Source organism: Eretmochelys imbricata, chromosome 2 (assembly GCF_965152235.1).
Source record: "Eretmochelys imbricata isolate rEreImb1 chromosome 2, rEreImb1.hap1, whole genome shotgun sequence".
Lineage (NCBI taxonomy): Eukaryota > Metazoa > Chordata > Testudines > Cheloniidae > Eretmochelys > Eretmochelys imbricata.
Window position 1 is genome coordinate 220817665 of NC_135573.1, and position 15438 is coordinate 220833102.

Below are 15438 nucleotides of genomic sequence, written 5' to 3' on the forward strand. Positions count from 1 at the left end.
AGCCACGTTAAGTCCCTATTCGCAAAAAGAAAAGGCGTACTTGTGGCACCTCAGAGACTCGGTCACCTATCCGCGCAGGGCATTAAACTGCAGCAACGGGCGGCTTCCCACTCTCCTCAGCAAAGCCCCACGCCGCTGTTTGCCCAGCTGCCCCTTGAGCGGCCGTTCCTGAACCAGGGACAGGCCACCTCCCCCCGCGCGCCGCTCGCCGCCCGCCCCTTGTTGCTGGACAGCGCAGCCCGGCGTCACGTGCGCCCCTTGCTCAAGCCGGGCACGAGGAGAGCGGCGGATCACGCGCGCGCCGGCAGGGCCCCGGGGCCCCGGCCGCAGCCAATGAGCGGGCGGCGGCGGCGCCCGGCCGGCCTGGTGCGCAGGAGGGGCGGTGCCTGCCGCGTCGGGACGGCTGCGCGGGACGAAGCATGGCTGCCAAGGTGAGTCGGGAGCCGCTGCTGGCGGGCCGGGCCGGGCCGCCGCCTTTGCTGGGTGTCCCCGCGGCTTGGCTGGAGGGAAGCTGCCGGATGGGGGCCTGCCCTTGGTGGAACTTCGCTGGAGTGGGCTGAGCCCCCCGCCAGCCGCTGCAGCGCCCCCCCTCCAGCCCCCCCGCCGGCGGGGGCGGCGTTTGGCGAGCAGGTCCCTCGCGCTGCTGGCAGGCGCTGCCGGGATGTGGGGGGGTTGCTCGCTGTGTTCAGGGCTCGCTGCGGGGCCTGCGCCCCGTGCCGGGGGTACTTTGGCCTCTGCGTGAGGGGGGCCTTCCCACCTGCACCCTCTCGCTTGGGAGCTGCCCGGGGGAGGGAGCGCGCCCCATCAGGGTTTGTGGTACACCACGTACAGTTGTGGCACTGCACAGTCACGTTTGGCTGGGTAATACACATAGGGCAGCAGTGTTGCCCCTGTTGCAGCCCCTCCGCAGTTGGGGTCTTAGACTCTGACACGGGTCAGATCTGATGGAGCCTGAAAGAACTTTGCTTTTGCCTTCATCGATTAAGTCACCTGATTTCTTTCCCAAGCCAAATTTAGCTAGTGGCCTCACAGTGGGTGTGTGTCAAGCACAAGGGGGAGTAATTTAAAGGGACGGTGTCAGGGTTTAACCCCCCCCCCCATATATTTAAAAGAGATCCTTTTCTCATGCCACAAATTATACATCAGATTCTCCAAATGGAAAATGATGAATATGTACGTGCAGTGGTGCTAGAACTAGGGATGCTGGCTTGGACTATTAAAACCAAATACATGGTTTCCATCATCAGCACTCCCGCTATAAAAATTGTTCCAGCACCCCTGTATAATTTTGTGAACACTCTCAGTACCTGGTGTAATGCTTACTACTGTGAATAGCCTCAAGAAGTAGGATCACTCTTGACAACAAGTACTAAAACACTTCCCACTGTAGGTAGCATCAGGCCTTAACATAATATTCTCTGAGCTTTTTCTTTTACTTTCTTTGCTCAGCTTGGATGATGAACACTAGCTAGTCAATTTAATTTTGGTTTCTATTTATGATGACTTTCAGATTCTCTTTCACTGGTATGAAGTTGGGCTTGCAAAGCTCATAGCAAGTGGCTATGTTTGGTTTTTATCAGATATAAAAACAAAATTAATGGAAATATTGCCATTCTTCATAGTTGTTTTTTTTTAATTTAACAGCCCCTCCCCTCAAGGTTTGGGTCATATCTTACATAGGGGTCCCTCCAATGAAGACACATTAATTTGACATATGGGTCAGTGTTTTGAAGCTCCTGAGTCTTTCTTTTCTATAAACCACTCTTGTTCATTATCATTGCTATGTAAGAAGGAATAATTGATTAGGTAGCTAGTCAATACAACCAAGTCAGAACACTTACACTCCCTAAAGATTTGGGGCCTGGTCCTGCTCCCATTGAAATCAGTGGCCAAACTTCTATGCAAGAACATAAGAAAATAAACGTCAGTGCCAAAAAACCCAAAACAACTTCCCCACCCCCCCAAGAAAATCCGGCCTATACAAGTACCTTCTGCTGAAGAAACATATTTCAATAAAGTTAATCACAGAATCAGTCTGTTCAGTATGCCAGTGTGCTACTCAGTAACTCTCATTAAAGTTAGCCTGGTTGGTCTCCAACTTCATACTACCTGTTTTCATGAGCAAGATAATGTATGTGATGTGCTTTCTGAGTTGAAACCATCCTCCCTGAAGTTTTATTTATCATTCATGACTTTTAGTTGTGTTTATCTAGCTTTGTTTCTGTCTCTCACTAATATAACCAGCTTATCAAGATGCCCTTTACCAGCCTTTGTATCATTTAAGACTTTTCAAAGTATTCTATTCACTGAGATTAAGATTAACCTAAATATCCGTTGCATCACATAGCAAAGATTTTTAATCTAGAAGCCTTGTGGTTACGTAGCTCTCTGTATAGGGCAACATCTTAAATATATCTTAACTTGTACTTCTATGACATATTGTTGAACAATATATTTTGCTTTCAGTTCAATTTCATAGGGGGTAGGTGATCATAGTCCTTTGAGAAAACACTGGAAAAGTATAATCTAAACATCCAGAATATATTGAACAGGTGAGACTATATATAGGGCAATTTTAAATAACTGCAGGTTTGGCTAAAAGACACCTAATTTTTCTTCATATTATTTAAATGGTGCCATAAATGTGCATAATGTATTGTAGACAGGCACAGTGCCTGTCCTGCAGGGTTTACATTCTTTAGATAACCTCTGAAAAAGGCTAATGGCTGAAATATCAAGTGTATCCTGAGAGATTCAAGCGAAAGAATAACTTATTATGAAATTGTGAGCTGCTGAGTTAATTTAATATAGGGTTGTCGATTAATCGCAGTTAACTCACGTGATTAACTCAAAAATTAATCGTGATTAATCACACTGTTAAACAAAAGAATACCAATTGAAATTTATAAAGTATTTGTGGATGTTTTTCTATGTTTTCAAATATGTTGATTTCTATTACAACACAGAGTACAAAGTGTACAGTGCTCACTTTATATTATTTTTATTACAAATATTTGCGCTGTAAAAATGATAAATAAAAGAAATCGTATTTTTTAGTTTACCTCATACAAGTACTGTAGTGCAATCTCTTTATCATGAAAGTGTAATTTACAAATGTAGATATTTTTTTTTGTTACATAACTGCACTCAAAACCAAAACAGTGTAAAACTTTAGAGCCTACAAGTCCACTCAGTCCTACTTCTTGTTCATCCAGTCTCTAGGACAGCATTATCTCCTGCAAATTGTGACCAAACTTGTTTGTCTGAGCAATTGGCTGAAGTAGTACTGAGTGAACTTGTAGGCTCTAAAGTTTTACATTGTTTTATTTTTGAATGCCGGGGTTTTTTGTACATAATTCTATATTTGTGAGTTAAACTTTCATGATAGAGATTGCTCTACAGTACTTGTATTACATGAATTGAAAATTACTATTTTTTTACAGTGCAAATATTTGTAATAAAAATAAATATAAAGTGAGCACTGTACACTTTGTATTCTGTATTGTAATTGAAATCAATATATTTGAAAATGTAGAAAACATCCAAAGATATTTAAATAAATGGTATTCTATTACTGTTTAACAGCATGATTAATCGTGATTAATTTTTTAATCGCTTGCCAGCCCTAGTTTAATATTTAAGCTGCATTGTGAGACTTTGAAGTTTTCACCTTTGTAGGATGAAGTTGCCAGAGTTAAATAGGATGGATTCCCAGTCCTGACAAAGTCAATGACATATCTTTAAGCAATACGCGGTACTATTTACAGTAACACCTGCACTCCAGTCCTTCAAGCACATACGTGAGCAACTTTATCACATATAGTCCTTGAGACTAAAGTCATGTGTTTGTGGGATTAGGCCTTGGTTTATGTTCTGATTCCTCACTGATGCATCTTAGTAATGTTTGCCTTTTTAACCTCAGCCAAACAATGGACTGGTGAGTTGAACAACTTTTTCTACAAAGTCCTTTTCTTTGCCAGTGTCCTGCATGACTGATTTTCTTTATTTTTTTTTTTTATATTGTAGCACTTAGGAATCCCTTGGAATCTAACTTAATTGTTCCTCATTTGCTAGGTCTCAAATGTTGACATTGTAAGAAGACTTTAAGAACTCAATCCATCCAAAAATAAAATGCATGTGAAAGACTGCTAAGGCTGCGTAATTAAACACTCAGATGTTAAGAAATGACAAAGTATGAGGTTGCATGTGCAACCTTAAATGTGTACTACAATATAGTTTATATTACATAGTATGACACAATTTTTATACATTTTTAACATTCTTTATTGTATATTACTGTATGTATTCTGAGTCTGTGAAAGTGTTTTTTTAATTAAAACAACATAGTAAAATGGTTTTGCACGAGAGATGTGTAAAAGGATAAGGTAATAGTGAACATTTACTGGAATATATAGTATGGGGGTGGTTTGTAGCTAAATTAGTGTAATAGTTACGTAGCACAATCTTCAGAGAATGAGGTGGTTATGTAAAGTCTTTATTGTAGTTCATGCACAGGGCATATATGGTTTTATACTGTACATTATTTCTTAACTTCTGAGTATTGTGTAACCTTAGCATTTTCTTTTTGGGTGGAATTTCCCGGAGAAAAAATTGCATAATGTGGAACAAGTTGGCTAGAGGACTCCCCATGGTACACCTTCCTGTTTTTTTTAAAGCACAGTTAAATTAGCCACCTGTGTTCAGTGAGTTCAACCTGCCTTTGCTCCAAACATTGCTACAAAGTGAACATGCACAGTACTGTTAACAAAGTGACTTATTTTTATTTCCAGAGATACACAACTCTGTCAAATTAAAACCAATTTAATTAGGAAGTTCTAAGGCATTTCTCAATGAGGGCTGTTTCCATGCCACATTTTAACTTTCTATCAACCTGTCATTTTGGCACTGCTGCTGTCCCACATAAGGTTGCAAGATCTATAATGGGGAAGGTGTATTTTTCTTATTTTGCACTCCAAAACATCTAAACTATGCTTGAATGTTTTATGCACAAATCACACTTGAGCAGAGTCCAAATCTGAATAATTTTAATGTTTCAGAAAACATCTGGGGTTTAGAATGGAAAAACCTGCTATTTAGGCTTCAACCTTATAATTGATATGACGTTAGCAGATTACTGCATCTGCATGAAGACTTGTCCTGTTGTGGCAGGAAAAGAGCCTTAGCTATTATGTTAGTTATCTCTCCTGCTATAATAAATACTCTGCTCTCGTGCTTGCATTGTGCTAAATGTGCAGTTTGTGTGTATGTTTACTTGAAGTTTGTTGTTTAACATATGATAAAAGTGATGTAGCTCAAACAAATGTTTCGCTAAACGAACTGATTCTGTCAAGTGTTTAAGCACATGCATCCTATCACTAAAGTTATGCACATTAATAAATCTTTGCAGATTTGGGGCCTGTCAGAATTAATTGATAACTGACCTCAGATGTAATGAGATAACAAATATCTTATGGTGTTAACTGATGTGAATTTAAATAAAGTTAACAGTATTTGAGAGTCTTATCCAAGTTACATAAATATATTGTAACAGAAAGGAAACAAATCTGGTATAGACTTCTGCTATGGCTTTTAAGCTAGTTTTATTACCATTCAGATCGGTTTCATTTTTACTGTATTTTCAGACTGCTTGCTATTGAAGCTGTTATAACAATACCTGCTGTTAAAAAACCCCAAACCCCTAAATCTTAAAATATGAAAGCTAAGCTCTGCATTTCCCCTATTTTTCACAGATTAATATATTCAGAGACCTTCCAAGAGTTGAGTTCCTCAAATTCATTTTGGTAACATCTAATTCAAATTATTTCTTTTCAGGTGCTCCTTCCATATGTTCTACAAAACAATTTGAGTATTTTCTGCACAACAGATGTAAAAACAAGGCTCCTAATCCTGCAAGGAGCACTTGCTGGGTGGATTCATTGGGGTTCCATGCAGGTTTCGGACCTGAGGCCCTGATCCTTCAAGTGACTAAGTGAGAATGCTACTGTGTCTGCATCGAGCCCCACTGAAGTCAGTGGGGCTTTGCACAGATGCAGCCGTGTGACTGTGTGCAGCCACTTGTTGGATCAGAACCTACGCTTATAACTGCTCTCTGTATCTCTTTATAGATCTATATCTATCTATCTATCTATAGACTTAAAAAAAAAAGTTTGCTTCTTGCTACTTTTCAATTATTTGCATCCTGACTTTTCATGAGACCGTTAAGTATCTGATAAAGGGACACTGTCAATTTAAGTCACAATTTTGACAATTTCTTACTTCATCATTGTGCGAACTAACATCAGAGATGACTAACTGAAAGAGGTTGGAAAAGAAACTCAATTTTTTCCCATCATTTCATACTTTTCACTCTGTACATTTGACAGCACTTCGTGTCAAGTGATTTTCCTGTATGTAGTAAATTTGAGGCCTAATCCTGTGAACACGAACAGCTGGGTATAATGCTTATTCACATGAGTAGTCCCATTGAAGCCATGGGCTACACACATGAAACCCCTTCTAAGGCACTATTCAGCAATGGATCCTCGTGCATGGAGCTCATTACAGAATTAATGTCTAAGCCCTGTTCTATACTACGCAGTCGGATTGACATAAGGCACCACCAACAGAAGGAGGGTAGTGTGGACATGAGCCACCACAGTAAATGTTGCGGTGGCTGTAAGTTGATCTAACCTATGTTAACTTAAGATTGTAGTATAGACATGCGATAAGTTATAAGAACAGCCATACTGGGTCAGACCAAAGGTCCATCTAGCCCAGTATCCCATCTTTGACTGTGGCCAATGCCAGGTGCCCCAGAGGGTATGAACAGAGCAGGTAAACATCAAGTGACCCATTCCCTGTTTCCCATTCCCAGCTTCTGGCAAACAGGTTAGGGACACCATCCCTGCCCATCCTGGCTAAAAGCCGTTGATGGGCCTATGCTCCATGAATTTATCTAGTTTTTTTTTTAACCCTGTTATAGTCTTGCTCTTCACAACATACTCTGGCAAAGAGTTCCACAGGTTGACTGTGCGTTGTGTGTAGAAATACTTCCTTTTGTTGGTTTTTTAAACCTGCTGCCTATTAATTTCATTTGGTGACCGCTAGTTCTTGTTTTATGAGAAGGGGTAAATAACACTTATTTACTTTCTCCACACCATTCTTGATTTTATAGATTTTTATCGTATCCCGCCTTAGTCGTCTCTTTTCCAAGCTGAAAAGTCCCAGTCTTTTTAATCTCTCCTCATACGGAAGCCGTTCCATATCCCCTCGTCATTTTTGTTGCTCTTTTCTGAACCTTTTCCCATTCTTTTTTTGAGATGAGGTAACCACATCTGCACGCAGTATTCAAGATGGGGGAGTACCATAGATTTATATAGAGGCAATATTATAATTTCTGTCTTCTTATTTATCCCTTTCCTAATGATCACCAACATTTTGTTCGCTTTTTTGACTGCCACTGCACATTGAGTGGATGTTTTTAGAGATTTATCCACAATGATTCCACAGTCTCTTTCTTGGGTGGTAACAGCTAATTTAGACCCCATCATTTTATATGCATAGTTGGGATTATGTTTTCCAGTGTGCATTACTTTGCATTTATCAACATTGAATTTCATCTGCCATTTTGTTGCCCAGTCACCCAGCTTTGAGAGGTCCTTTTGTAGCTCTTTGCAGTCTGCCTGAGATTTAACTATCTTTGTATCATCTGCAAATTTTACCACCTCACTATTTACCCCTTCTTCCAGACCATTTATAAATACGTTGAATAGGACTGGTTCCAGTACAGACCCTTGGGGGACACCACTATTCACCTCTCTCAATTCTGAAAACTGACCATTTATTCCTACCCTTTGTTTCCTATCTTTTAACCAGTTACTGATCCATGAGAGTATCTTCTCTCTTATCTAGGGTGACCATATTTTCCCAAAGGGAAGACAGGAAACCCGTGGGCTGGCCCAAAACATCATTCACACGCACTCCCCCCTCCCCCCGCTGCAGGGCCAGCCTAAGCCCTCCCTGAGGTTCCCCAGCCTTTCCATGTGTGGGGCTGCCGGAGGCCACCCTTACCACTCCCTGCGCTTGGGTCAACCTGAGCCCTCCCAGCCTCCCACCTTTGCCGGGCCAGCTTGAGGTCCTCCTCCCCAATGGCACCTAGGGCAGGTAGAAGCCACCCCGCCCATGACCGACCCCCCACCCTGTCCGAACCCCCTTACTGCCTGCCCGTTTGCGGGGCTGGTCCTCCGAGCCTCCCCGCTGCTGCTCGCCTGCGATTCCCACCGCGGCCGCCTTCCCGCCTGGGCGCAGGGCTGATCTGAGCCCGCCCTTCTCCTCCACGCGCGGGCCCACCTGCAGGGCTGGTGGTCCAACCTCCCCCCCTCCCCCGCATGCCTGGGTGCAGGGTCGCCCATGCAGGGCTGGTGTTGCCACTCCCCCTGCCCCCATCACATTCCTTCATGCCCCAGTAGGGGTCCCAGGTGAAACACTGCTCACAGCCTGCTCTCCCAGCGGGGCAGGAGCAGCAGCAGCAGCAGGAACGGCCGACCCCGGGCTGCTTCTGGGGCTGCTCTCGCTGACCATCTGCGGTGCTGCTACCGCCACCAATGCTGCTGCTGCCGGAGGAGGCAGCAAGGGAGATGCTGACGTGGGCGAGCGGGTCGGGGGGTGTCCACGGCCGCTTGCTGCCCCCCGCTGCCGGCTCTGTGTTGGGATCATAGAAAATACGTGACAGTTTGCCCATATTTAACAAAAAGTCAGGACACCCGGAAGAAGGCTTAAGTATGGGACTGTGCCTTTAAAAGCAGGATGTCTGCTCACCCTTTTCTTATCCCATGACTGCTTACTTTGCTTAAGAGCCTTTGGTGAGCGACCTTGTCAAAGGCTTTCTGAAAATCTGAGTACGCTATATCCACTGGATCCCCCTTGTCCACATGCTTGTTGATTCCCTGAGAGAATTCTAGTAGATTGGTGAGGCATGATTTCCCTTTACAAAAACCATGTTGACTCTTCCCCAACAAACTCTGTTCTTTTACTATAGTTTCAAACAGTTTGCCCGGTACTGAAGTCAGGCTGACCGGCCTGTAATTGCCGGGATCACCTCTGAGGCCCTTTTTAAAAATTGGTGTCACATTAGCTATTCTCCAGTCAATTTGGTACAGAAACTGATTTAAATGATAGGTTACAGACTACAGTTAGTAGTTCTGCAATTTCACATTGGAGTTCCTTCAGAACTCTTGGGTGAGAACCATCTGGTCCTGGTGACTTACTGCTGTTTAATTTATCAGTTTGTTCCGAAACCTCCTCTAATGACACCTCAATCTGGGACGGTTCCTCAGATATGTCACCTGAAAAGAATGGCTCAGGTTTGGGAATCTCCCTCACATCCTCAGCCGTGAAAACTGATGCAGAGAGTTCATTTAGTTTCTCCACAATGGCCTTATCATCCTGGAGTGCTCCTTTATCATCTTGATCGTCCAGTGGCCCCACTGATTGTTTAGCAGGCTTCCTACTTCTGAGTACTTAATTTTTTTTTGCTATTACTTTTTGAGTCTTTGGTAGCTGTTCTTCAAATTCTTTTTTGGCCTTCCTAATTATATTTTTACACTTCATTTGCCAGTTTATGCTCCTTTCTATTTTCTTCACTAGGATTTAACTTCCATTTTTTAAAGGGTACCTTTTTGCTCCTTTTACTTTGTTTAGCCACGGTGGCCCTTTTTTGGTTCTCTGTTTTTTAATTTGGGGAATACAATACATTTATGTTGAGCCTCTATTATGGTGTCTTTAAAAAGTTTCCATGCAGCTTGCAGGGATTTCACTTTTGGCGTTATACCTTTTAATTTCTGTTTAATTAACTTCCTCATTTTTGTGTAGTTCCCCTTTCTGAAATTAAATACTACAGTGTTGGGCTGCTGAGGTGTTTTCCCCACCTCAGGGATGTTGAATTTAATTATATTATGGTCACTGTTACTAAGAAGTCCAGCTGTATTGATCTCTGGGCCCAGATCCTGTGCACCACTTAGGACTAAAGCAAGAATTGCCTCTCCTCTTGTGTGTTCCAGGACTAGCTGCTCCAAGAAGTAGTCATTTAAGGTGTCAAAAAACTTTATCCCTGCATCCTGTCCTGAGGTGACATGTACCCAGTCAATGAAATCCCCCATTATTATTGAGTTTTTTATTTTAATAGTCTCTCTAATCTCTCTGAGCATTTCACAGTCTCTATCACCATCCTGGTCAGGTGGTTGGTAATATATCCCTACTTCTATAAGTCCTTTCCCTCCCCGTAGCATTTTAAAACAGCAGTGAGAAGAGAAAAGTACATTTTTTAAAAATAGAAAGATGTAAACCCACAGATATTAGCAGAGGATATTGAGGGACATGGATAATAACTGAAATGGCTTTTAAGTAACTTTTGTAATTTGCTTATTTTCATTTTGTCAGAGTCCCCATAAGACCGCATTAATATGTAGCCTCACTTCCTGTACAAGTCTTTGGAAACCTGCTATTAGAACCTGCAATTTTGTTTACCTCAATCATGTCCAATTTTGTTGATGACATATCTAGCACCTATTGTATTAAGAAATAAAAATTCCTTTTTCTATGCAGCTTTCTATCCTTGGAAGTTAGAGAAGCTCTGCTTAATATACTGCAAATACAATACATAGGATCAGGAAGAACATCTTTAACATAGAGAAGCTTACATCCCTGAATGCTAAAAATGTGTCTTCTGACAAGTTTCTGACAAGTATTCAGGCACATATCTATTTTATTTATCCATGTTGTCCAAGGAGATATGACTTTGTAGTTACTGGAAGATGATACACATTTTATGCTTTATTTTGACTTAAATTTTGGTTTTATCTGTTCAGTTGCTGCCTGGGTGACTATTGAATGCGTTCACAATGCTGAGTTGTGCGTTCGAAATTCTGGTGCATATGTAAAAAGAAAAGGAGTACTAGTGGCACCTTAGAGATTAACCAGTTTATTTGTACAGCACCAAACCTTGATCTTGATTAGGGCCTCTGGACCATACTATAACTATTAGATAATAATGCCATGTTGTCTAGGGCAGTGGTTTTCAAATTAGGGCCGCTGCTTGTTCAGGGAAAGCCCCTGGCGAGCTGGGCTGGTTTGTTTACCTGCCGCGTCCACAGGTTGGGCCAGTCGTGGCTCCCACTGGCCGTGGTTCGCTGCTCCAGGCCAATGGGGCCTGCAGGAAGGGCAGCCAGCACTGCTCCCCGGAGCCCCCATTGGCCTGGAGCGGTGAACCGTGGCCAGTGGGAGCCACGATTGGCCGAACCTGCGGACGCGGCAGGTAAACAAACCAGCCTGGCCTGCTAGGGGCTTTCCCTGAACAAGCAGCGGCCCTAGTTTGAGAACCACTGGTCTAGGGGTTACTGGTTAGTCTTCAGAGCCAGTGATAGAGGAGGTGAGATATCTGCAGTCAATGAAAAAGTAAAGATGCATTTTTCTGATGCATAGTCTGTTCTGGAAACAGAACATCTCTATATCTCAATCATTTGCAGGGAGATGAATCTGCTCTTATGAGTACTTTATCTTGAATTGCATTGTAATAAAACAATTTAAACTGAAGCTTTGTTAAAGTACTTAAACGAACACTGCCAGTGCATTTTCTTTAGCATTTTGAAATAATTTCATACTATTTACAATATTGTAAAATGTAGAGGTATATGACTGAAATCACGTTCTTTACCAAAAATGTTACTCTGGCCTACACAAAAACTAATGTGTGGTAAGATAAAATTGCTCATAAGGAGTGGGCTGCTGGCATTTTTTTCTCTTTAGAAAGAAAGTGTTTGAGAATGGGGAGTGCGCGCGCACACACACACACACACACACACACACACACACACAACTATATAAACTTTGAAAATGAACAGAAGTAAATTAAATGTTGTGACTACTAACCTGAATGATGTCCCTTCAATTTCTTAAATTCAGAATAGTAATCAGATGATACATTTTAGAAATAAATCAGCAAATCAAGTATTGGATTGGAGGAACGAGAAACCTTTTTTCCTTTTCCACTTGGAACTGTTGATCCTCTTTATTTCTATGATAAACTGTTCAGATGGTTTCCCCCTCTCTCCAGTATAGTCTGTAGATTTGAACCTAAGCTCGGAAGCAAGAATTTGGACTGAATTTTTCATGGAACTTGAAACACAAAATAAAACTACTCTCGCAAATAATTTGATGCTGTATTTTTGACATGCATCAGAGCTGTGTTAGTCTGGATCTGTAAAAGCGGCAAAGAGTCCTGTGGTACCTTATAATCTATAAGGTGCCACAGCACACTCTGCCTATTTTTGACATGTTAGTGATTGGCTTATTTATATGTTGAAATGTGAACTGACTTTTGCAGCAGAAGGAATCTTTAATTTCATGTGAGTGTATGGTTAGGTTTACCTTGATTAGCCTAGCGGTCTGCTGCACACTTGTCTAACAGTGCTAATCAATTTTAGTGCAACATTGATCGAAACACCGCACAGAGAAGATTGTTGCCTAAGTCCATGCATGTCAGTCAGTTGGGAGAAATCTAATACCCTGCAGATGATGATGATGTGGCTTTAGAAGTATAGAGAAAGGAGGGAGATAATAGTGGTAAGAGAGTAGAACCATGAATATGATGTGGTTATCAACAGACTTTTTTTATATTTAGCTTGGTAGCTTTTGATATAGATGGCATTTGGTGTGCAATAGGATTTTTTATCATGATACTGTTGAATCAGATGCATTAAAATATTTAGAAATCAAAAACAGATATACTGACCCAAATTAATAGACTTGGGATTGGGGTTAGTACGTTTGACTTTGGGGACAATAACAGAAGTTCCTGTACAACTTGTAATTTCATAGCAGATCTAATGAAATGTACGTATTATTACATGACTCTGCGCTCTCTTCAGCTCTCTGTGTACATGGTGGTATGGGATGTATAAGCCTCAAAAGACCATTTATGCTGTCTGTGCTCCTGTTTAGCGAAGGTCGATATAGTCGGTAAGGAAAAGATGAGTGCAAATAATCTGCTTGGATGTTGGGAGTGTGTGTAAATGAGCAGCTTCATTTCTCTTTCCTTCCTCTCCTTACCAGTTGATATTACTGCATTTGAGCTGTAATAACATCCCTTGAGTGGCTCCAGGGCTGAATTGCTGGAGCAAGTTGTTCATTTAGGGTTTTTGTGTGTGCTTTTTAGAAACAAAGTTAGGTGGAGGAGCCTCCTACACTCCCAATCATGAGCTGGGGGAGGGAGAGGGCCACAGTAGAATGACAGAATCATAGGGTGGAAGGGACCTTGAGAGGTCTAAGTCCAGTCCATGGAAGGCCTAAGTTTTATGTAGACCATCCCTGGTGAGTGTTTGTCTAACCTGCTCTTAAAAACCTCCAGTAAAGGAGATTCCACAGCCTCCCTGGGCAATTTATTCCAGTGCTTAACCACCCTGACAGTTAGGAAGTTTTTCCTAATGTCCAACCTAAACCATCCTTGCTGCAATTTTAAGCCCATTGCTTCTTGTCCTATCCTCAGAGGTTAAGGAGAATAATTTTTCTCCTTTCTTCTTGTAACAGCTTTTGATGTACTTGAAAACTGTTATGTCCCCTCTCAGGCTTCTCTTCTCCAGACTAATAAACAAACCCAATTTTTTTCAATCTTCCCTCATAAGTCACGTTTTCTAGACCTTTCATCATTTTTGTTGCTCTTTTCTGGACTTTCTCCAATTTGTCCACATCTTCCTGAAATGTGGCTCCCAGAACTGGATACAGTATTCCAGTTGAGGCCTAATCAGCATAGAGTAGAGCGGAAGAATTACTTCTCGTGTCTTGTTTACAACACTCCTGCTAATATATCCCAGAATGATGTTTGCTTTTCTTGCAATAGTGTTTCACTGACGCATTCTTAGCTTGCGATCCACTATGACCCCCCAGGTCCCTTTCTGCAGTACTCCTTCGTAGGCAGTCATTTTCCCATTTTGTGTGCAGCTGATAGTCCCTTCCTAAGTGGAGTACTTTGCATTTGTCCTAATTGAATTTCATCCTGTTTATTTCAGATCATTTCTCCAGTTGGTCTAGATCATTTTGAATTTTAATCCCATCTACCAAAGCGCTTGCAACCCCTCCTTACTTGGTATCGTCCTCAAACTTTATAAGTGTACCCTCTATGCCATTATATAAATCATTGATGAAGATCTAGAACAGGACCAGACCCAGAACTGATCCCCGCAGGACCCCACTCAATATGCCCTGCCAGCTTGAATGTCAGCCACTGATGACTACTTTCTGAGAACGGTTTTCCAACTAGTTTTGTACCCACCATATAACTCCATGTAGGTTGTATTTCCCTAGTTTGTTTTATGAGAAGGTCATGCGAGACTGTGTCCAAGGCCTTACTGAAGTCAAGATATGACACATCTACCACTTCCCCCCATCCACAAGGCTTGTTACCCTGTCAAAGAAAGCTATTAGGTTGGTTTGACATGATTTGTTCTTGACAGACCATAGTGACTGTTAATCACCTTATTATCTTTTAGGTGTTTGCAAACTGCTTGATTACTGGTCTGTATCAGCATATATAATATTAGGGGCTGGAAGAGTTTTGTTCACCGTGAAGAGAGGAATGGTCTCAGGTAGCCATGTAAGGGGAAAAAATTTGGGCCACAACTGAAGGAGATTCCTTCTCCCTTGAAATAGGAAGCAACATCGGGGAGGATCAGAGCTTCCATGGTTTCCCAGCTATGGCAGTTTCAGGCTAGATGAGTACTTGGGTGGATGGGTCATTACACAAAGTAAAACTATTTCCCCATATTTATTCCCCCCCTCCCCACACTGTTCCTCAGAAGTTCTTGTCAACTGCTGGAAATGGCCCACCTTGATTATCACTACAAAAGGTTCCCTCCCCCCCCAACCCCGCTCTCCTGATGGTAATAGCTCACCTTAAGTGATCACTCTTGTTACAGTGTGTATGGTAACACCCATTATTTCATGTTCTCTATGTATATAAATCTCCCCACTGTATTTTCCACTGAATGCATCCAATGAAGTGAGCTGTAACTCACGAAAGCTTATGCTCAAATAAATTGGTTAGTCTCTAAGGTGCTACAAGACCTCCTTTTCTTTTTGCGGATACAGACTAACACAGCTGCTACTCTGAAACCTACTTTAGGCTGGTAATTCATTCATTGTTTCTACTTTTGTAACCTGTGTCAATTGCATTTTAAATGCAGTGTGATTGCTGTTTAAATGCAGTCTGGGTTTTGAAACTCAGGTGTTGTATGCAAAGATTTACTCAGACATCTGAATTTTCACTGTAACAAGCTGCGCTGCCGCAGCGTATGATTGCCTTGCTTACAGTGAAGTCTGGTTCTGCTCGGAACAATAACACATTCTTTCTCAATACATCTGCTGCCTGTGCAGTTTGAGTGTTTATCT

At 42.0% G+C, this 15438-nt stretch overlaps 1 protein-coding gene across 2 annotated transcripts in view; it reads left to right on the plus strand.

The window, feature by feature from the left end:
• Positions 1–409: 409 nt before the first annotated feature.
• SLC25A13 (solute carrier family 25 member 13) overlaps positions 410–15438 on the plus strand; it is a 127575-nt gene continuing 112546 nt past the window's right edge. The window contains exon 1 of one of the 2 annotated variants that reach the window (XM_077808070.1): positions 410–431. In XM_077808070.1, the coding sequence (XP_077664196.1) occupies positions 420–431 (12 nt within the window). In that variant the 5' untranslated portion in view covers positions 410–419. The remainder of the gene's footprint in view (positions 432–15438) is intronic. The other variant, XM_077808072.1, reaches the window with a different exon arrangement.